The sequence below is a fragment of the Nerophis lumbriciformis genome, linkage group LG04 (assembly GCF_033978685.3).
Source record: "Nerophis lumbriciformis linkage group LG04, RoL_Nlum_v2.1, whole genome shotgun sequence".
NCBI lineage: Eukaryota > Metazoa > Chordata > Actinopteri > Syngnathiformes > Syngnathidae > Nerophis > Nerophis lumbriciformis.
Genome location: NC_084551.2, coordinates 27,709,644 through 27,732,754, shown reverse-complemented (window position 1 = coordinate 27,732,754; position 23,111 = coordinate 27,709,644). Strand labels below are relative to the sequence as shown.

General features: G+C 38.4%; 1 protein-coding gene across 1 annotated transcript in view; it reads left to right on the top strand.

Annotated features, from left to right (window-relative positions):
• LOC133598515 (transmembrane protein 65-like) overlaps window positions 1–23,111 on the top strand; it is a 77,195-nt gene that overhangs the window by 20,301 nt on the left and 33,783 nt on the right. The window contains exons 3-5 of the mRNA XM_061951214.1: window positions 13,987–14,031; window positions 17,576–17,643; window positions 22,074–22,128. Of these exons, the coding sequence (XP_061807198.1) occupies window positions 13,987–14,031; window positions 17,576–17,643; window positions 22,074–22,128 (168 nt within the window). The remainder of the gene's footprint in view (window positions 1–13,986; window positions 14,032–17,575; window positions 17,644–22,073; window positions 22,129–23,111) is intronic.

Sequence of the window (23,111 nt, the reverse complement as noted above, 5' to 3'; positions counted from 1 at the left end):
TTTAGTTTCTGTCTTTTCACTCCCTTGTCTGGTCACCATAGCAACCATTAGTTTTCACCTGTCACGTCACGCACCTGTTTCACGTTTTGACTCACACACACCTGTCACCAATCATGTCACTGTTATTTAAGCATACCTTGTTCATCACTCGTCCTGCCTGCATTGTCGTCATGTCACTCCGGTTTATGTCTCGTTTTGACAAAGTAAGTTTCCATGTCCATGTCCTAGTTTTTGTTAATTAGTAGCTTCATATGTTTTAGGCACACTTGCCTTTTTTTTTTGGTTGTATCTTTGTGTTTTGTGGTAGTGACTGTTTAATGTCAATAAATCCAAGCCTACCTTCACGCTGTCGTCCGGAGCCGTCTATTTTGCGTTGGAAGAACAACCCCGCAGCTAGCTGCGACCCCCACGTGACAGTATGTATGTAATGTAGTAAGAGACACATCAAATATTTACATATTTTGGTCATTTTAAGCATGCGGCAGCGCATTAATTTCACAGACGCATCACAACATTCGCCACACTCAAACTTCAATATTATGTGGTTAAATATAATGCGATAGTGCCATTGGCCCCAAATTTTCGCCCGTTTTTTTCCACCAGAGTGAATAGCGTTGTTTTTCACAAAATTATTGTTTATTTACAAACTTCCATCCATCCATTTTCTACAGCTTGTCCCTCTCGGGGTGGCGGGGGTGACTGGAGCTTATCCCAGCTTAAACAGTAAATCTTCATGAGAGCCGACGACAGCTACTTTGGAACTAATGATGATGCAGAACCTTATATTTTTGAGCCTGAATATAAGCAGGATGATCTACAAGTTTTAGAAGCTAGCAAAGGGTCTGGTCAATATGACGTCATCATATTATTTGCTATGATCCGTTTAGATGAAGAATTCATTGTGATCCTCACAAAGGGTTTAAAAAAATATTGGCATCTCTCGGTTTCTCGGTATATGGCCACAACATTCTATTATACAAGTGAGAGGCATTATTTATAATATATAATTAACTTTTACCAACTCTGAGGCAATACAGCACCTCAGTGGCTCAATATGTCAATATCGCTGTATAAGCTAGTTAGCTAACTGTGATCATGACACCGGCAAAAGTAGTTTCTTGGCGTTAGCGTTTATAACAACAATATCGCTAATACTTGGTTAATATTCAGGTCACGAGATGTAAATCGAGTATTGTTGGGGGGTTTGTTTTTTAAAGGTCTTTCGAGGCACGATAGATTACTTCCATTAGCTGCATTGTTAGCCACCTCGTACTTGCCGTATGTTACAAATGGGAATGCATCGTGTACTTGTCTTAGAAAGGGATTGATTGATTGATTGATTGAAACTTTTATTAGTAGATTGCACAGTTCAGTACATATTCCGTGCAATTGACCACTAAATGGTAACACCCGGATAAGTTTTTCAACTTGTTTAAGTCGGGGTCCACTTAAATCAATTCATGGTAAATTCATTTCATGGATCGTGAACGATAGGCAAAATGTTAAAAAGAAAGTACAGTTCCCTTTGAAAACTTAACAAGCAAGATGCTATTACTCACTGGTGTGTCACTAACAAACAATCAATTATGCAGACAATCATTAGTGCAGACAGTAATGATTGTATGAAGAGTTAGGCGTTGCCGGGAGGAATTCACTTGTGATTTGTTAGCCAGAGCCATGCTTTAAAGCACTGCCTACTTTGTCATCTTATCTACTCTCCACCACGTCAAATTCCTTATATGTTGAACATACTTGCCCAATCAAGCTGATTCCGATTGTCTTTATATTTTGATTGGAAGTCACATTAGGCTAAAGAAAACTAGGAGGAGGATCATTCCAATACTTTTTTATCACTGGCTTCCTGCTGGGAATGTGAAATGATTGTCAAATGATGTGTTAATCACAAATAATTTTATAACGGCTTCGGTCAGGCAGATTACAAAAATAAATACTAATCTAATATACTACAAAAGAAGGAATTCATTAAAACTGATGAAAAATAAATGTACATTCAATCAGGCAGTGCTAAAATGAATAAATCCTACCTATATTAATACTATATAATAATATATATGTTTCTTAAATAAATTGTAAATAACATTTTGATGCAAATGAAAATACAGCCTCACCACTTTCGTCATAATTTTTGCCCTTAAGAAGCTTCTGTCTGACTTTAGCTCCAGACTTCGTCTGTTTGTTTGATATTGTCATTACTGCCACAAGTGGTGGAAAAGTGTTTTTCAACTGAGTACCACTGTGGCCCTTACTGACCGCAGCTGAGAAACAGATATTTTTGTGGCCGTCTAGGCGTGATTGCGGCGCAGCGATGGGCTTATGGTTTAGCACAAGACGTGTCCAGTTGTATTTGACTCTTTATTACATCAGAACTTCCTAGTGTGGAGTGAATTTGTTTGGGCAGATGTGAACGTAACACACATTGACCACAAGTAGTGGACCTGGAAACATTTAAAACAAACTGGGCTGGCCTTTACCCAGCCTATTATAGCTTATGCTAAGTGCATTTGTAATGATAGCGTTTAGCAAATGTTCTGCTTAAACTTGGAAATTGCATAATTATATATATTCCGTCGAGCATTGCGAGAAGTTGTCTTGCTGTAAAGGAACTGTAATGTACTGTGATTCTGTTTCGAGCAGATGGTAGTGCATCAACTGAAATGGATTGTACATGAGATCAAATGTGCCCATGGATCCATCATCATCATCTCTGAGGAACTGCACAGGCATCTCTTTATGGTCAAACTCAAGATGAATTCACTGTAGACTTTCTTTGGAGTTATTTTAGACAGACAGATTAAAAGCTCTTTTTGCCATTTCCTTCCCAGTATGAAGCTCCCCTTTCTTGTTTGTCGGGGCAATATTTCAAGGGTTTGTTGTTGTGTCTCTTCCTATTCTGCCGCCTAATTAGTGTTTCTGGGGATGAGGCTGGTGTGTTTAGTGTCCTCTTAAGTCACACTAAGCAATGTTCTCATGGTGTTCTGCTGATCTATTTGTTGTACTATTTGTTGTACTTACTAGCTGAGTACTCATCTTTTGAATGTGAAATATTTTTCCTGCAGTCCTAAAAATCACGCTTTCTCTTCCCTTATGACTGTCTCTGTTACAGTGGCCCACATTTCTGAGGGTATTTTCTTGTGTTCTGTCTCATAAATCATCGAAAACTACTGGAATGCTTAGAGCTTGATGAATGTCTCTCGTGACCTGTTTTTTTCTCTATTGATCTTCTACACACACACACACACACATCAGAATAATACAGTGTGTGCCCCCCAAAAATGGAAATGCAGTCCGTATGCCGCATCGCACGCTCCCTTAATGACGAACTACAAAATCGATAAAATCCTAAAGGGAAATGAGGATGACAATTGAATGTAAAAACACACACAAAACAGCAAACCAGAGAGTGATATTTCACAGTCTGAGATGAACAACGCCTCTGCAAATGTTCTGTTTTCTGCCTCTGTAAGAACTGCGCTTACAGAGGATTGTCAGGCCAGGATTTTAATATTTTTTTAACCCGTAATTATGTACTTACAAGTTGATCGTCATAGCCACATACTCATATTTCTTATGATTTCATCAAGAATCAGGATTTGAGGAACTTGAGTTCTTGAATAATCATTTTTAATATAAAAATATTATTTTAGCCACCTTTTTCGCAAAAGAAAATAGTCAGTAGCAGCGAAATGTATCTTTTGAAAGTGGCCATCTTTTTTTATTTAACCTGTTACAACAACAGAATATAACAAACATAAGTGCAGTGTTCATGCTTGCAACGTGATGCCAGGATGCAGAGACAAGAGATGGTGTGTAGGTAATAGGATAATTTATCACCACAAAACAAAGACTAATGAAGATAGGGAGTGCACAGAAAGATAACATCTCTAGCAAAGGTTGCAGAAAACAACTACATACAATGATCCGATCCTTTTCTAAGGAAACACTATGACTGGCAACCAAGAGCATGTATGTCCTGACTGCCAACCAGGTGCCGGTGTGGAGGCCAGCACTCAGTGGCAGATAAGGAAGGCTCACAGGAAGTGGAATATAAAGATAAGAGCACTGGAACAGAAATAACACCAAAATAGGAGAATATTAAACACAAGTCCAAAACTGTCCTGAAAAATCATGGACAGCTCAACTTGTATTATCTACTGAGATTTTTTATTTATTTGGGGGGGATCGCACACTCAAAAAGCTGTTGTCTCTCACCGTGCACACACACACACATACACCGTCTCTCCATGCCTTCCTCACGCTCATCCAATAGATAACCAGTAAATGCTGTCTTTCTGGAGACATTATTTATCAGTTAGCACCATCCGACAACAGGAATAGAAGTAGCGTTATTAGCCATAAACAGTTATTTTAGCTTGTTGCATTGGTTCGTGCAGTGGTCGGCAACCCAAAATGTTGAAAGAGCCATATTGGACCAAAAATACAACAACAAAAAATCTGTCTGGAGCCGCAAAAAATTATTATAATGAAGGCAACACATGATGTAAGTGTGTGCATTAGCTATATTAGCCTAATATCAAAATGACTGTGTCACAGGCTGACGCAAATCTTTGTTAAAAGAAATGTTGAAATGTGATATTTTTTCTACACATTTTTACAACATTGGAAAACATTAGTAAAATGTGGGCTTTTTAGAGAGTGAGATAACTCCTGGAAATTACTGGCTTAGAATGGCCAAAAGTGTGTGTCCAAGTTAAAGGAAATGGCAGGCTGTCTTCTTCTAATGGATTCATTACAATCTTTGCAAGCTGAGTAACTTTTGCTGTGGTCTATAACGGCACACAAACAACTATCAGAAATGCAGCAGATATTAAGTGAAAGCCATTTATAAACAACACCCAGAAACGCAGCCGGCTTCGCTGGGCCCGAGCTCATCTAAGATGGACTGGTGCAAAGTGGAAAAGTGTTCTGTGGTCTGACGAGTCCACATTTCAAATTGTTTTTGGAAACTGTGGATGTTGTGTCGTCCGGACCAAAGCGGAAAAGAACTATCCGGTCTGTTATAGATGCAAAGTTCAAAAGCCAGCATGTGTGATGGTATGGGGGTGTATTAGTGCCCAAGGCATGGGTAACTTACACGTCTGTGAAGGCACCATTTATGCTGAAAGGTACATACAGGTTTTGGAGCAACATATGTTAAAGTTAAAGTACCAATGATTGTCACACACACACTAGATGTGGCGAAATTATTATCTGCATTTGACCCATCACCCTTGATCACCCCCTGGGAGGTGAGGGGAGCAGTAGGCAGCAGCAGTGGCCGCGCTCGGGAATCATTTTTGGTGATTTAACCCCCAATTCCAACCCAGATGCTGAGTGCCAAGCAGGGAGGTAATGGGTCACAGTTTTATAGTCTTTGGTATGACTCGGCCGGGGTTTGAACTCACAACCTACCGATCTCAAGGCGGACACTCTAACCACTAGGCCATCCAAGCAACGTTATCACGGACGCCCCTGCTTATTTCAGCAAGACTATGCCAAGCCACGTGTTACAACAGCGTGGCTTAATAGTAAAAGAGTGCGGGTACTAGACTGGCCTGCCTGTAGTCCAGACCTGTCTCCAATTGAAAATGTGTGGCGCAATATGAAGCCTAAAATACCACAAAAGAGACCCCAGACTGTTGAACAACTTAAGCTGTGCATCAAACAAGAATGGGAAATAATTCCACCTGAAAAGCTTCAAAATATGGTCTCCTCAGTTCCCAAACGTTTACTGAGTGTTGTTAAAAGGAAAGGCCATGTAACACAGTGGTGAACATGCCCTTTCCCAACTACTTTGGCATGTGTTGCAGCCATGAAATTCTAAGTTAATTATTATTTGCAAAAAAAAAACAAAGTTTATGAGTTTGAACATCAAATATCTTGTCTTTATAGTGTATTCAATTGAATATACAGTAAGTTGAAAAGGATTTGCAAATAATTGTATTCTGTTTTTATTCTGACCTGCTTGCTCCGCTTGTACTTGAAATGTTTAACCAATCATGCCATCAGGGCACCTTGCCACCGACACTCATACAAGCTTCTAAATCTCTCATTCACAAAAAGACTACTACCCAGCAAGCTGTGCACCCAATTTTGCTCCTTTCTGTTGACGTAAAAAAATTTGCGAAGGTCCTAACCCGTCGACTGGAGGCTATTATGCCTACTGTAATCTCAGAAGATCAGGCAGGATTCATGAAGGAGAGGCACTCTTTTTCTAACGTCAGAAGGCTTCTTGGGATCATTCATGCCCCGTCCTTTTCAACCGAACCTAAGGCTGTAATATATCTCGATGAGAAGGCTTTCGATAGGGGGGAGTGGAATTACTTTTTTTTCACTTTGCAACAGTTCGGTTTTAGTGCCAGCTTCATTTCCTGGATTAAACTACTGTACTCTTCCTCCTACGCATCAGTGTGTACAAATACACAACGTTCAAGACCCTTTACTCTTTTTCGCGGCACGAGGCAGGGCTGTCAGCCCCTTCCCCCTTCCGCTGTTTTTTGCACTCGCCATTGAGCCATTATCAGCGGCCTTAAAGTCGGTCGGGGGCTTCAAGGGGATCAGGAGGGTAGGGGTTTTACACCGCGTCTCGTTTAATGCTGACAATCCCCTCCTTTATGTGTGCGACTCCCTGGCAATCCCACCTATCCTCTCGCTCCTGAACATGTTTGGCATTATTTTGGATATAAATTAAATATTTCAAAAAGTGAATGTCTTTCCATTAATCAATTGGCTATGAAAATGTCTCCTTCATCCATGCCATATAAAATATCTAACACGGGAGTAAAACACCTATAGGTGTTATAATCACACATGCCATTCATACATTCTGTGAAAAAAACTTCGCCGCTTTAACTGCTGTGATCAAATCAGATCTACAAAGGTGAAATTGTTTGCCACTATCTCTGGTGGAAAGGGTAGACTATGAAATTGAACGTGCTACCAAAATATTTTGTATTTGTTTCAATGTCTCCCCATATTTCTTCCTAAATCCCATTTTAAATGGATTAACAACATTATTTGTTATTTTATTTGGGCTGGTAAGAGTGCAAGAACAGATAGGACTTTACCCCTGAGTAGTAGGTCAGTGGGCGGGCTTGGGCTACCTAATTTCTTCAGCTTTTATTGGGCAACCAATGTCTACAGAATTATATTTTGGTTAGTCTCGCCCAGTGCAGTTGGTGCCGATTATAGGTTGACTTGTTCTTCTTCTCTCCTATCACTGGTGTGTGGTACCCTTCCTATCTCTCCTTGTAGCTTCACGTCCAATACTGTGGTGATAGGCACACTTAGGAAATGTTCACAATTTAGAAGACGACCATCTGTAATAATCACCTTTTCATACCAGCTCGGATTGACCCGTGATTTGCATCTTTGGAGAGGAATGGCTTTCGCTATCTGGGTGGCAGTTTTGCCAGTTTCGACCAAATATCGACTTTTTTCGATATTTTCATCTTCCTGATTTTGCTAGGACCCACTGACTGGCGATTCCTCATGCTCCGAGTCCCAGTGGTGTTGATCTGGTGCTCATGGTGTGGGTCTTGCCCAGGGATCAGGTTTCCCTCCTGTTCACAACTAATGAGTCTGCGGTAAAAAAAGATTGACGCTGATTGGGAAAGCAAGCTACAAACTAACTTTTCTGAGGATTTCATAATAATTGTTCTTCTAGTTGCGCTAGGCTGTTTCTCATCCAATTCAAAGTGCTCCAATGACTTCACTACAGCAAATATAAACTTTTTTTCAGATTCAATTGATGAAACTTGTTGAAGATGCTCCCAGTCTCCTTGTAATGGGTTATACCTGTATAGCGCTTTTCTACCTTCAAGGTACTCAAAGCGCTTTGACACTATTTCCAAATTCACCCATTCACACACTGATGGCGGGAGCTGCCTTGCAAGGCGCTAACCACGACCCATCAGGAGCAAGGGTGAAGTGTCTTGCTCAAGGACACAACAGACGTGACATGGTTGGTAGAAGCTGGGGATCGAACCAAGAACCCTCCGGTTGCTGGCACGGCCACTCTCCGGCTTCGCCACGCCGTCCCTCAGCTGACTCACATGTTTTGGTCCTGTTCTAAATTAGTTAATTATTGGCAATCCTTCTTTAAGTCAATCTCTGACATTCTAGGTCTAAACATCATCAATCTCCAATATAGCTATCTTTGGTAGGCCTAAGGATGATCTTGCCACCTCGACCACTAAGGACATCCATCTATCCATTTTCTACTGCTTGTCCCTTTCGGGGATGTGGGGGGCTGGAACCTATGGTACACCATGGACAAGTCGCCACAATCATCACAGGGCCAACACAGATAGACAAACAACATTACAATGTTATTGCTTTTGCCGCTTTGATTGCTCGCAGAAGATCTTCCTCTTATGGAAATCTTTACAACCTCCCTTCTTTAAAGCGTGGCTGCACACCAGGTTATTTTTCCTGACGCTGGAGAAAATTAAAATCTCTCTTTGAGGGTGGTTGGATAGGTTTTACACTCGCTGGGGACCCTTCCGCCAATATTTGAAGAAGCTCCCACCTGTCATGGCTGTATAGTAAGGCATCCCCTCTTGATCCTGATCCTGTCCTCTTGTGCATGTCCGGCCGCCCCCCAACCTCCTACTCCCCACCTGTGCATAACTGAACACCAAATTGCAGGATCTGAGTATACTTCTAACACGGATTGTTCAGCCGCTGAGGTGGTGGTCGGGTTGTGGGAAGCTCTTTATCGCTTTTATTAGGTCAGGTTGAGCAGCATGTGTGAGTGATTTTGTCTCTTTTACAACTTTTGTTTCTTTTGATGTGGTCTGTTTATTATTTTTTCATGTGTTTGTCTTGTCAATTATGTCAATAATGTCAATGTACATTATTAACAATATATTTTCATGATACACCTTTTAGATGTACATCATTTTTATTCATGTACAGTCACGATCAAAAGTTGACATACACTTGTAGAGAACATAATGTCATGGCTGTCTTGAGTTTCCAATAATTTCTACAACTCTTATTTTTTTGTGATAAAGTTATTGGAGCACATACTTGTTGGTCACAAAAAACATTCATGAAGTTTGGTTCTTTTATGAATTTATTATGGGTCTACTGAAAAGGTGACCAAATCTGCTGGGTCAAAAGTATACATACAGCAACATACATATATATATTTGGTTACATGTCCCTTGGCAAGTTTCACTGCAATAAGGCGCTTTTGGTAGCCATCCACAAGCTTCTGGCTGAATTTTTGACCACTCTTGACAAAATTGGTGCAGTTCAGTTAAATTTGTTGGTTTTCTGACATCGACTTGTTTCTTCAGCATTGTCCTGACGTTTAAGTCAGGACTTTGGGAAGACCATTCTAAAACCTTAATTCAAGCCTGATTTAGCCATTAACATTTCGCCAATAACAGGCCCAGAGCATAATACTACCACCACCATGCTTGACGGTAGGAGGGTGTTCCTGGGATTAAAGGCCTCACCTTTTCTCCTCCGAACATATTGCTGTGTATTGTGACCAAACAGCTAAATTTTTGTTTTTATGTTAAAAAAAAAAAGCATGTGATATGGCTTCTTCCAGGGGTTGTCGTAGTTGGCAGGCCCATTTTAAACTTTTATTTGTCAATGTGGCCATAATCAGATACAAATTATCTGATGGATTTATGTAGGACAAAGATGCAAGATTAATCAATAATCCATGGCCGCTCTGCGGTTGTTAGCTGCTCATCACGCGCCATTAGAGGCTTTCCTCGCTCCTTCCTGCTGAGCCCAATTTCTTGCAGTAGGGCAGCTCTGTGGGATTTGACACACCACATAATCAATGCTTTACAACAGAGGACCTTGCAGGCCTTTAGTGAGCCATGTCAGCCAATAAATGGTAAGGTAATGTTGAGCAGATTGAGAACAATCCTCAAGAGGGTTTGCTTTTTGTAACGTGAGACTGAGTCAATTCTTCTCTGGTGTTCTTTTAAATTAATGTCTGGATTGACTAGGGAGCCTTTCTGCAGTAGCCTGACTAATTTGTGTGTGATGACAAATATAACATTTGCTGTAGTAGAGCCCTCATCTATTGTTCTTTCAGTAACATGAAACGGGAAACCGATCATGTGACGCCATGTCCTGAAAGGAAAGGAGAACATGATTTGAAGCTTGACATGGAAGCCCAAAACATGCTGGAAGAGAAATAAGTCAAGAAAACTCCAGAATGTTTCATGCTATTATATAACTAACACGACTAAAACCAATGGTGTGTTCCGCTAGCTAACTCTGAAATGCCTGTGAGAGATGAAAATAGATGTCAGCATATAGAAATTGGACTCTTATTTCCAGAGACCAAAGTGAAACAAATCCAATTTCACAGAACCTGCAAGAGGAAGCAATGTTATTGCTCTCGGCATTTAAAGCAACAGACTGGAATTATCAACTTGTTTGTGTTCTATATAGCTCAGCTGAAAGTAAGCAGTACACTGGTACACGTTTTGTCAAAACTTTTAAGATTTTACTACAACAACCAATCCATAGCAAATTGAACATTTGGTTCACTTCTGTTGTGGTAGCAACTGTACTAGTATGGTAGTATGGTAGTGGTAAGGTTGAGCCAGACTCATTGTTTGTTGAATGGTTGACAGTGAGTTGTTACTGACAGCATTTACAGTACTGTACATGCAACCATTGGAATAGAATGAGAAGAACATGAATTGTGCCATTTTCGAAAGACAGTGAATACCAAAGGAGTAAGGATGTGTTTTTTGTTATCAATTATTTGATGTGCACTGTGTCCATTTCCTTTGCTTCTTTTTTTGTTGTAATTTATTGGCAGGTTACACTGTGCCACATTGCTGCGACATGCAGCTGATCTCCATCTTACACCATCAAGGGTAAAAGTCATATATTTTTCCAACTGTGCATAACTTGATAGTTGTTCACAACAAATAGATGGTGATCTATTAACAGGTGGTAGCTCAATGTTGTTGTTGCCCTGAGTCAATGATTTACTAGCTTCATGACTGGTTAAGTGTATTAAGAAATCCCCACCATACTAAGTGCTGGTTTCCCCAAGGGATGTGTCCTCCACTTTTCTTCTCTTTTTTCGCAGCAACTACAATAAATAAACGCAACTGGCTGTGAAGCCTAAACATTGGCTGTTCAACAGAACTGCTCTCTCTTACATATTCATACTTGCCAAACCTCCCGGATTTTCTGGGAGACTCCCGAAATTCAACGCCTCTCCCGAAAACCTCCCGGGACAAATTTTCTACCGAAAATCTCCCGAAATTCAGGCGGACCTGAGTGACGTGTCGACAGCCTGTTTTCACGTCTGCTTTCCCACAATACAAACAGCGTGCCTGCCCAATTATGTTATAACTGTAGAATGATCGTGGGCGAGTTCTTGGTTTCTTATGTGGGTTTACTGTTAGGCAGTTTCATTAACGTCCTCCCAGCGCGGCAACAACACACAACAACAGCAGTCACGTTTTCGTGTACCGTAAAGCAGTTCGTCTGCCGTAAACAGCAATGTTGTGACACTCTTAAACAGGACAATACTGCCATCTACTGTACATGCATATGTGACAATAACATCTACGGCTTTTAGAGAGTGCAGTGCACAACTGCGCACACAACAAGGAGACGAATCAGAATGCATCATCAGAGAGGGTGTTCAGCATGGTTAGAAAAATACTCTTAACTCAACAATGAGTAGATGAGTGTTTTGTGTGTGTATATGTGTAAATAAATGAACACTGAAATTCAAGTATTTCTCTTATTTATATTTATATATATATATATATATATATATATATATATATATATATATATATATATATATGTATATATATACGTATATATATATATATATATATATATATATATATGTATATATATATATATATATATATATATATATATATAATAAAATAAATATATATATATATTGCTAGACTTCACTGAAAGTCAAGTATTTCTTATATATATATATATATATATATATGAAATACTTGACTTGGTGAATTCTAGCTGTAAATATACTCCTCCCCTCTTAACCCTCCTCCCCACCCCCCACCTTCCGAAATCAGAGGTCTCAAGGTTGGCAAGTATGTACATATCTCACTGTCTTATATTCAAATCTTTGGTTTAAAATGTCCAGAATTTGTGTTGGTATCAACTTCTTATGCACCCATCTCTCCCTATCAATCCAGCCACCAACAGATCATAATGCGCACCTATAAACCAATCCTTAGCCCATACCTGCAACCACCCATCTATCAATCTACTCATTCCTACCTGCCTACCTATACCAACAATGTCCGACCTGCCAAAATACCTCTGCAACTACATTTGTATCTACTTTCTAACCTACCTACCTACCTACCTGCCATCTTTTTGTAGCTGTTGAAGAACTATAACTTACAGGACATGTTGTACAAGGTGGCCATCCAAACAATTTATTTGATCTCACCAATACCATCTTAAATATGTGACTTTCATTTGTGACTTTTAATCAGTACGTCACTTTTTCACCATTGTAGATTCAATGTGGCTGCACGTATTGCATGTTTTGTTTACGTCCTGCTAGCAAGACTAGCATACCATGCAAATTCAAACCACTCACATGTGTTTGATACAAAATAACTGTTGTATATTTCTTCTAAATATCACACATTAATACAATGTACAAATACAGTTTGTACACTTTTGTATTTTGATGTACAACATTGGAAAGAAGCCAATATTTGAAAATGTTGTTAAAGATGAGTCTGATTTAGGGCATACTTGCCAACCTTGAGACCTCCGATTTCGGGAGGTGGGTGGGTGGGGGCGTGGTCGGGGTGGGGTGGGGCGTGGTTGGGGGCGTGCTTAAGAGGGGAGGAGTATATTGACAGCTAGAATTCACCAAGTCAAGTATTTCATACATATATATATATATATATATATATATATATATATATATATATATATATATATATATATATATATATATATATATATATATAGATATCTACATTCTGAAAATATGCAAACAAAACTGTCTTTAGATAATTGATACTTCAAACTTGCATAAATAAATATTAAGGAATATAACATAACTTGGCTTCTGAGAGTTTCAAAATGTAATGAATAAAATGCTAAAGTTGTTGATAAACAAGCAATTATTTTAATAATTAAATATGGTCATTTTAAATGAATTATTATGATAATTTAAAATCAATTATTTCAAATATGTTTATTTTAATGTATAATTATATGGCTGCATGTATTAAGGAGTCACGAAAAAATACAAATAAAAATACAATTAATTTTGATATTTTTAGCAAAATATAGTAAAAATGTATTTAGTTTTTTGTTTTTTTTAAATTAATAAATATATTTATTTTTAGGTAAGATAAACATAATAATACAATGTATCTCTAGTCTGAATGATTTAGTTCTTGTCACCTTGTTGTCCTCCCGTCATGAAAAAAGGCTGTCCTCACTCAGGTCCGCATGGAGCTGGAGGGGACGTGGCTTCCAGCTCCTGCTGAAAATCGGGAGATTTTCGGGAGAATATTTGTCCCGGGAGGTTTTCGGGAGAGGCGCTGAATTTCGGGAGTCTCCCGGAAAATTCGGGAGGGTTGGCAAGTATGGATTTAGGGCAGCAAGGTGGCGTATCGGTTAGCACGCCTCCCGTTCAAACATCTGTGTGTGGTGTTTGCATTTTCGCTTCCTGCTCTGTTGGGTTTTCTTCAGGTACTCTGGCTCCCTCCCACATTCCAAAAACATAAATGTTAGATTACTTGGTGACTCTAAATTGTTCAAAGGCATGAATATGATTTTCTCTTCTCGTTATCTGCAGTCAGTGCACTTTCATCAATAAATTTCATATGCTCTTTTACCCACTCTCCTATGTAAGATTGTTTCCAAAAATAGTAACAGTACAGTCACAAAGCATGCCAGACCTTTCCTGCTTTTTATTGTTGTAATATGTTCATTTCTCTTTGTCAACAGGGCAGCTCCAGATTGCGCCACCTACTGCTGCACAGTTAAGATATGGTAAGAAGTGTTTTTCTGCTTGTTGTGTGTTTTATATTAGTGTAGTTTACATGAGATAGCATGCATAGTTATTTTACTTCTTTACAGTGGAACTTTCATCTGAACTAGATGCAGTGTAAGAATCCTCCTGTCTAAATTTAGGCCATGTCCACACGAACACAGATACTTAATAAACACATACTTATCTCTGCGTTTAGGCCTCTTGTCCACATGCAGACGCATACTTTTGTCTTTAAAAACGCAGACTTTTACAAACGCTAGCCAAAGTGTAGAAATCCAAAACTCTCCACTTAGCGTATGTGGCGTGTACACGGCACAAACGGAGACTTGTAAGGACGTCACAGTTGTGCGCTGTCATTTCCAAGCTCAACAACACTGCTTTGCTGGCTTTAAACACAGTAAAAGAGGACTTAATGTATGTTTGAACCTAAACATGCTGCTCTTTTCACTCAACATAAATAAAAAAGACACATCAAAACGGGCTTTGCGACGCTCCCGCCGGCCCTAATGACAGTTAGCTGTTTTGGATATGATCGCTGTGGAACCTCCACCTGATGGAACAACTTTGACAAGCAAGACTTTTTCTCTGTCATAAGAAAGGTGCAACATTATCTTATGGTTTTAGTCCTTATTTAACGACAAATCATGAAGTTAACTTACATGTGTTGCTTCCATTCTTGTAGAAGGAGCCGGGAGCAACCGTGCTCGCATTTAAAAAGCAACAACAACAAAAAACATGATATAGTGTCCTCCTTGTAGTGTGTACTGATGTTAAAGACGATATACACTTCATTGCACATGTACTATATCACTATATCAATGATTAAATGCTTTATAATTCCATGAGAGTTTTGCAGCGGTATACACACGTCTGTGTACTTTATAGAGATACTTAAACATGCAAAATGGTTTCCTTAGCTCGTTAGTGTGTGCTGATTTTAGAAATAATGTACACTTCACTGCACATGTAATACATCACCACGGTGCTGAACACGTTATAATTCTATGAGTGTTTGGTTTCAGGAGCACAGGCGTGTATTCACTCTTTAATAATGTTCCCAGGGCTCGGTGTATGTGCAGGCTGGTTTTAAAGATAATGTACGTGTCTAGTATATCAAAATAAACATAATAGGAGGTGTAATGCCACCAAATCAGCTATTGCTGCTTTTTTCAGGCTTCCGATTGGACAAAATGTGCATGACAGTAGGTGTATGTGTTTGTGTGTAGACATAGACAGTTTTGAAACTACACTTGTGTGGATGGAGATTGTTTTAACCCCAAACTCTTCATGTTCGTGTGGACATGGCCTTAGTGTTTTTCATGTCGTAGTGAAATGCAGTTTTTCCCGCTTTACTCGAAACCATAGATAAACAGTAATCATAAAAACACTACTCACTCATCAATCTCTGGAACGTTGCGCTCAACAGAGCAACCTATTGTCTAATGCAGTGGTTTCTTAAGGCACGTGCAACAAGTGAGACACAGAAAAGGCAGCAGTTAGGGCGTGGCAAACGTGAGATTTGTTGACAAATTAACATAACAGTGATTTGGGTTCCATATAATGACAAAAAATTATGGAGTTGATAAACGCATTAGGCTCTCCCCAAGAGGGTCATGTTAACTATGTAAAGATACTGTATTCGGCATATGTGCTATGATAGACCTGTCCCAAGGACTCAACTGGATTTCTGCAGAGGTTAATATGTTAGGCTTTTAAAATCCAAATGAACATCTCTGAAGACATGACCTCTTCCAAAGTTAAAGAATATATGATCCTGGTTACACGCCGGTGTGACGAGGTAAGTAAAGTATTAAAAGTCAAAATTTCAAAATAAAATCTCAGGTCTGGTTGAAATGATTAAACATATTAACGCTCTATGTACATCAGGGGTACCCACACTTTTTCTGCAGGCAAGCTACTTTTCAGTTGACCAAGTCGAGGGGATCTACCTCATTCATATATATCATTTATATGTATTTAATTATGAAAGACACGTTTTTGTTAACAAGTTAAATGTGTTTAATGATAATACAAGTATGTTTAACACATATAGGTTCCTTTATTTCATGAAGACGATAATATAAGTTGGTTTATTACCTGATTCTGATGACTTGCATTGATAGGAATCAGACAGGATTCACAGTAGTGCTGAAAATGTCCACATTTTTGAATGGAGGAGAAAAACAATCCTCCTTTCTGTCCAATACTACATGAAAGTGGTTGGTTTTTGGCATCTTATTTGTCCAGCTTCCATACTTGTTTTTATACACTTTTCAAGAAATACATTGCCGGCCAACTCCGTTGCTTGCTATCTTGTGCACGCTAGCTTTCTGAGACTCTTATTTTGTTAGCGCAGGCAGGATGAAGCAGGGCTTTTATTGTGAAGACAGGAACTGTGCAGTCGGTCTTTAGAGTTTTGACAGCAGATACGGCATGAGAGTGTTGAAAATAAAAAAACATTTCCCGCCTTCCTGTAGGTAATTTCTTAATAATGATCTTGCAGCAGCCAGTGTCATCTCACAAGACCCTCGGTTGCCGTGAATGTCAATCAAGTGATGAAAGTGACGTTCGCACATTTTTAGGTCTTTTTTAATGCCTGGCTGGCGATCTACTGACACACCCTGTACGATCGACCGGTAGCTCGCAATCGACGTAATGGGAACCCCTGATGTACATCATACAGAATGTACATAACCTCATGATTTCACTCAATTTAGTTTAATTTTTTTAAACAATTTTGAACATCCCCAAAATCTGTATAGTTATTTCCTCTGATTTCAGACTGATAAGAGATCAACAGATTAAAAAGAAAAACAGTGACACATTTCACCTCTCGCAGTAGTCTGTATTGTTGTTGTTGAATTAAAGTGTTCAGACAGGAGATTAAGATCTTGTAGGGAGTGTTTCAACATTGAGATAGTTTTTTCTTTTTTTTAATAGGTATGATGCGAGGATTTTTGCCCTAACCTTAGACTTAGACAAACTTTATTGATCCACAAGGGAAATTGTTCCTTGCTTATGTCCTTGTGTTTATGACAATAATGGCAACACATAATGTAATATAAAGGTAAGTACAATATTCCACTCACATTGGTTTCATATACGCTATCCAAACATTACATTAGATACCGGTCTAATGAGATGCAATACAAATTTTTCGCAGAAATCATTCATTTGAAAGAATGTTCAGTATTGTCGCTGTAGTTTGCTCTGGTGTAAAACATGTAAAACTTCACTCAATGTGATTAATATCTTTTGTAAAAGGTGAATAGAATGAAGACATTATTTCTAACATTTTATTTTTTTGTCTTCTAATATTTAGATAAATTATGTAAAGTGATATAACATTTTTATACCCAGTGTGCATGTCTTGATGCATAAAACATGCTCACCACTGTATTCTACTACATTCATTTTAGTCTCAGCAGAGAGCAATTATGTTAAGGTACCACAAGGCCTAATTACGTCAAATGGTTATTTATTATTCACCAAGTGGTGCAATATTGTTCTTGTTAGTGAATTGTCTATGTCTTTATTTTTCAGTTCTACTGCACAATGCACTCCCTTTCGTTGGATTTGGATTCCTTGACAACTGCATCATGATTGTTGCTGTAAGTGTTGCATGAATAAATATTAACTCATTACACACACTAGGAGAGCCCTGGTCAGAGCCTCTGACCATCCTGCAAACCATTACGTTGTTGGTTTGGGTAGTGGCAAAACAACTTGTTAATGGCTACTCTTCCAGTGGAATGAGACACTCTCTGGGGAAAGATGCTAGGACATTGTTGTGAGCAGACAATAGATACAGCTACTGTTTGAAGAGGGACGTTGTAATTTTACATAGATGGCTTCTTTCACACCACCTTTAAACAAGCTGTTCATTCTATGCAGAATTTGGACATTGTTGTCCTCCAAGGAATGTCCCTTCTTTTTGAGATGCAAATTAACGAGTGACTGTGTTGTGCCCCGCATTTGTTTAGATTGCATATGTTTTTTTAGAATGTGGTGTAAGGTGTGGATGTCAGGTTTTTAAATAAAATTTTGCACAGCTAGTTTTTAGAAACACGAGTTGGTAGAATTTTTTTTGGGTCAGATTGAGAAAAGAGGGTGAACCCCCCCAAAAAAACAGGTTTTAAAGTCAAAGGGCCTGATCTACTAAATGTTTGCGTGTATTAAAAGATGCACAGAGGATTGCCTCTCTTAAATGAGCAAAATAGCAAACGCAATCAATTTAGCGTGTTTGTCTTCATGTAGATGCAGAATATATGCTGATTATCAGAACACCCACAATAGTAGGAGAATGAGACGCAAATATAATCATTTTGCACTCACAGTGTGATTTATCAAGTCTAAAACTGTTCAAAACACTGTTTTGTGTCTTTATTCAGTATGTCTAAAATGTGCACGCAAACTGGCACATTTACACACATATGGCCTTGGCGCGGTCAGAAGGAGGCAATGACAGATAATGGAGAGAGAGACTCGTCCGTGATCGTGGCGACAATCGACATATTTCTGTCAGAAATAAAAACATTAGACATACCTTCTGTCTAGTTATTGCATCTTTGAGTTGATTAATTACTAAAGGGCTGATTTGAAACACAAAAAAGATGACTCTTAGGATTTTTTTAATGGTGTTCACTTTTCCACTTACTTACTTGCCTCTGCATCATTCCAATGCACCATCGCAGTCATCCTTCCAGTTGTCATCTCAGAGCCACCTTTGGCGTGCTACAAATAGTTTCTGCTGTCTAGATTGCGATTCTATATTGCAAAATGAGCCGAACAGATTATAGATTTGTGTAACGTGAGTCGACAGAGAAACAACAGTCCAGATTGGGCCTGTGACAGTTTCTACTCAGTCATTGTTTTACAGTGTCTCTCTGTAGCTGTCTCCTTCATGCTCCTATAATGTTCATTCATTAATCTTACTGAAGACCAGCCAGAAAAAAAAAATCTAATTTCATGTAGTAAAATACCACTACTCAGACAGGCAATAATATACATTGCTAATGTTTAACGGCACCGCCTTCCGCAATTATTACATCACTAATGGCTGTGACAATGTTTCACCAAGTTTCTGCAATTTCAAATTTCTTCTTCTAACCATCTTGTACTGATGCTAAGAGAATTGTACCACTCAAAATGTGTTTTCCTTTTTACATTTCTTCCTAAGAAAAAGATGGTTGACCACTAAAAATTCAAGATCTATTGATACATTGGTCATTTAGTTCTCATCCCAGGCAGGTCCATAATGTAAACCTTCTGAAATGAGTTGCAACCACCAATGCCTGATGTGTTGTCACACATTCATGATTCATTCAAAAGAACTTAAAAGCTACTTACTGCACAATTCAGGCTTTAAAAACGTGTTACCAGCTAAAGTCTGTGTTGTAATAACCTAATTGTTTTTTTAAAACATTTAAGTGGTCAGACTGACTTTAAATTTAAAGCATTCACATGCAGTAGGGCTAGATGATTATGGCAAAAATAAGACTGTAATCACAAATATTTTGATTGATATTGTAATCACGAATAATAACACGATTATTCATTAATTTCAAATCATGAGTATTTATTGTACCACCAAAACTCAACTTTAGATATAGTTTTAAAAAAAGGATATCAATTGTAACGAATAAACCACAACAAGTAAAACAATAATAATAGTAATAACAATACATTTAAATAACAATATCAATATTTGAAAAAATCTGATTTTCCGTTTTTTATATTTTACACTTATTTTACCACCTTAGACGATGTGTTTTTTGTGTAAAATACAATTGTATAACATTTTTGTTAATTACAGAAAATGGAAAAATCCTCACATTTATTGCAATACATCTTTGGACAATTTTGACCAGTATTGTAGGTCAAAGCATGATAATTGTGTAAATGTATCAAAAAGGGGTTTAAGTGCATTATGCTTGTGTAAGGTACTTTTTTGAAACCTTTATTTTGTAAACTGTAGCGCAGTCAGACCGGATGTGGTGCATCACGCTATTATTGTGAAGGGGAGAAGTGTGCTGTGCTGTTGTTCTCAGTAGAGGTGACTTGAGGCTGTAAAAAAAGAGTGAGCCTATCAAGTTGCGACTGCTGTTTGTACATATAATGTTATATAGGTTGTTCACAACAACACAAGCAGATAAGATGTGTTGTGGGTGTATGGATTGTTCTTGGTAGCTTTAGTTACGTAGTTTAGTCACTGTGAAAAGTGGCCCACTTAACATTGTTTAGTTCAGGATGTGTTTCGAGGATGATTGAGCGATCCTGCACATGTTATTCCCCCCCCAAAATGTTCCTTCTCATGGTAATGACAACATTTAACTCACATTTATGTCAACTTCCCTGATATTCTGCGGTTAACAGCGGATTCCGTTTTGTTGGCTAAGTAAGTGACTCCATCCGTGGTTTACGTGAATGCGGAAATCATATGCCTTACTGTTTCTGTTGAGTTTAGTGATTATTCATTAGGCATACTAGCGCTGTGTCACATAAAGAAATAGCAACCATAGTGAGATCCCAAACTTCTCATGGACATGGTCTTTTTTTTCCACTCATTCACTCCTTATCCATTTCACCGTCACAAGTTCCAAAGTTCGCATGCACGTTGCGCGGCTCATGAATATTTTTTTTCCATTATTATATTTTCATGATCGTGAGAATCCATAATCAAAATGTGATTAATTGTCCAGCCCTAACGTGCAGGAGGATAGACAATCTATACAGTAGTGTAGCGCTGGGGTGATTTGTCTATTTGGACAAGGTCATCAATGACGTAAATACATCGACGTTACGTACCTTGCATCGAGGCATCGAGAAAAGATGGCCACACACAGAGAAAAAGATACCAGTAGTTTTGCTCCAATTGATTGCCCAATTTCTATGGAAATTACATGATCGCCAGATGCCAATCAATCACTGCTTTTCAATGCTGGTCACAAAAAACGATCACTTGGAGCTTATACCTTGCAGCTTGGTCATTTTGCCAACAGAGCAGGTAACTGTGTTGGTATACGTCCATACACAGTGCAGTGCGGCCTCACTCAGTTAATACCACCTCTATTGCGGCAAATAATTCTTACAGGTATTATAATCACTGGAGAACTGGAAAAAGAGGGCCCAAATTGACATTTCTTTGAGGACAACAATCTCCATGGAGCAAGAAAGCAGCAGACGACAAGAAAAGCAAAAACAACAGAAGCATAGATGCTTAGTTCCCTTTTACAGCCATCTAGATGAACCGCGTTAGGGCGTAAAGTAAGCAGCTATGTTGGATTGATAACCAAATTTGTAGTATGACTGACTACTAGTTCACTTACCATAACCGAAAGTGATTTTATGATTCATTTTGCAGATCAGATAGTAAATAGAATCCATGATTAATGATTGGAATTGGCAGCAAAAAACCTTGTTTAGAACACCCCGAGATGCCACCATAGAAAACATGTCTTTTGAGGGGAAGTCCATTGTCATTGTCATAGAAAAGTTCCAAACAAAACGGGGCTCAGTAAACAAATTAAACATGACTCACTACAGCAGAACTTCTGCAATGCACATGCACTAAAAAAGGCGGCACCAAGGGCCATTCTCCTTGTAAGTAATTTACTTTTGTTTTCCCGACCCACCAACATGCATTTAAAGTTTCTCGATGCAAGAACGTTGTTGGTGTATTTTGGTGGAACTCGTTTGTAAAATGTGTTTGTAACACTACACTAAAACCAGTTAGATACAAAAATAAATTGAATCTAAAGATTAACTGATTCAAGAAATAATTGTTTGGTACAGCCCTACAGTAGTGATTATCTAAAAGAATAGCTTAAATATAAAACACTGACAATAAATAACAAAACAGCATAACTTGTCCCAAAGCATCAATCCATCAGGAAATGTTATTGCACAACAAGTAAATACACAATAAAATATTGAAATTGGTTTATTTATTAAACTGGCCTCTCTGAATATTTTAAACACTTGTTTATAAAGTTGACAAAAAAAGGTAATTGTGTTAAATTGTTCTTTTTTTACCCTGCAGGGCACACAGATTGAGTTGTCCATTGGCGTTATCCTTGGCATTTCTACTATGGCAGGTAAGAGATCTTTATTAAAAAATGTATACATAAATGAATGCTATCAAATTATTACAACTTTTAATCGAATAAAACAGGGGCGTTGCTGTGTATTAATTTCGATTAATCGCGATCAAATATCATTTATTTTCATTCATCGCATTTAATTTTGCGTAAGCAAAGACACTCAAGAAAGAAGGGAATAATAAACATGTAAAGTACGTGTGTAACACCAAAATAATTATTGTGACTAACAGAAGTTCAGCGGGGCGACATTTTATAGAGCGCATAATTTTTGACATTATTGTGCTTGTACAATGCAGCTTGAGGGGCAAGTTGCAAAACCAAAGCACGTGTCCTCGACAATATTAATGGGTCTGCAGTATGTTGCAATCATTTCCAATTGTGTTTGTCAATTTGACTGAGGTCGACTTACTGAGGCACCAAAATTCGGTGAGGGTGGTTTGTCGTAAGCTGGGCGATGTGTTAGCCAAAGGGCTTGCAGAATCCCTGACTAACATATGCACCGCATTGATGTGGCATTTTATGATGGAAGTGCTTTGGTGAAAATTAAAATCCTTCCTGCAGAGTGTGCATTTTACTCTATACCGGTCAACCGTTTCGAAAGGACCAACTTGCTGTTAAGCCTCTTCCATATTGATTTTTTTACTCCTGCAACCTGACACTACCAGATAAACTGTCCATTTGCACATGTGTGACGGTAACATTACTTAGAACTGCTAACGCATTGCCATACGGAGATAACTGCGGGAGACGTGTCAGGGATTTTGAATTATTCTGCGTTGCAGATGGGTTAATTGTGGTAAACAATTCAATTTTTTTTACCGCAAAGTCACAATAATCATTTTGACAGCCCTAAAATAAGAATATTTTAAAAACCGAATTCTGAACGAGACGCCACATTTTGTACGCAAAACATCTCATCTTTAAATCATCATATTGAGATTTTTAAACAATCAATGGTACTCTAACACATTGTAATT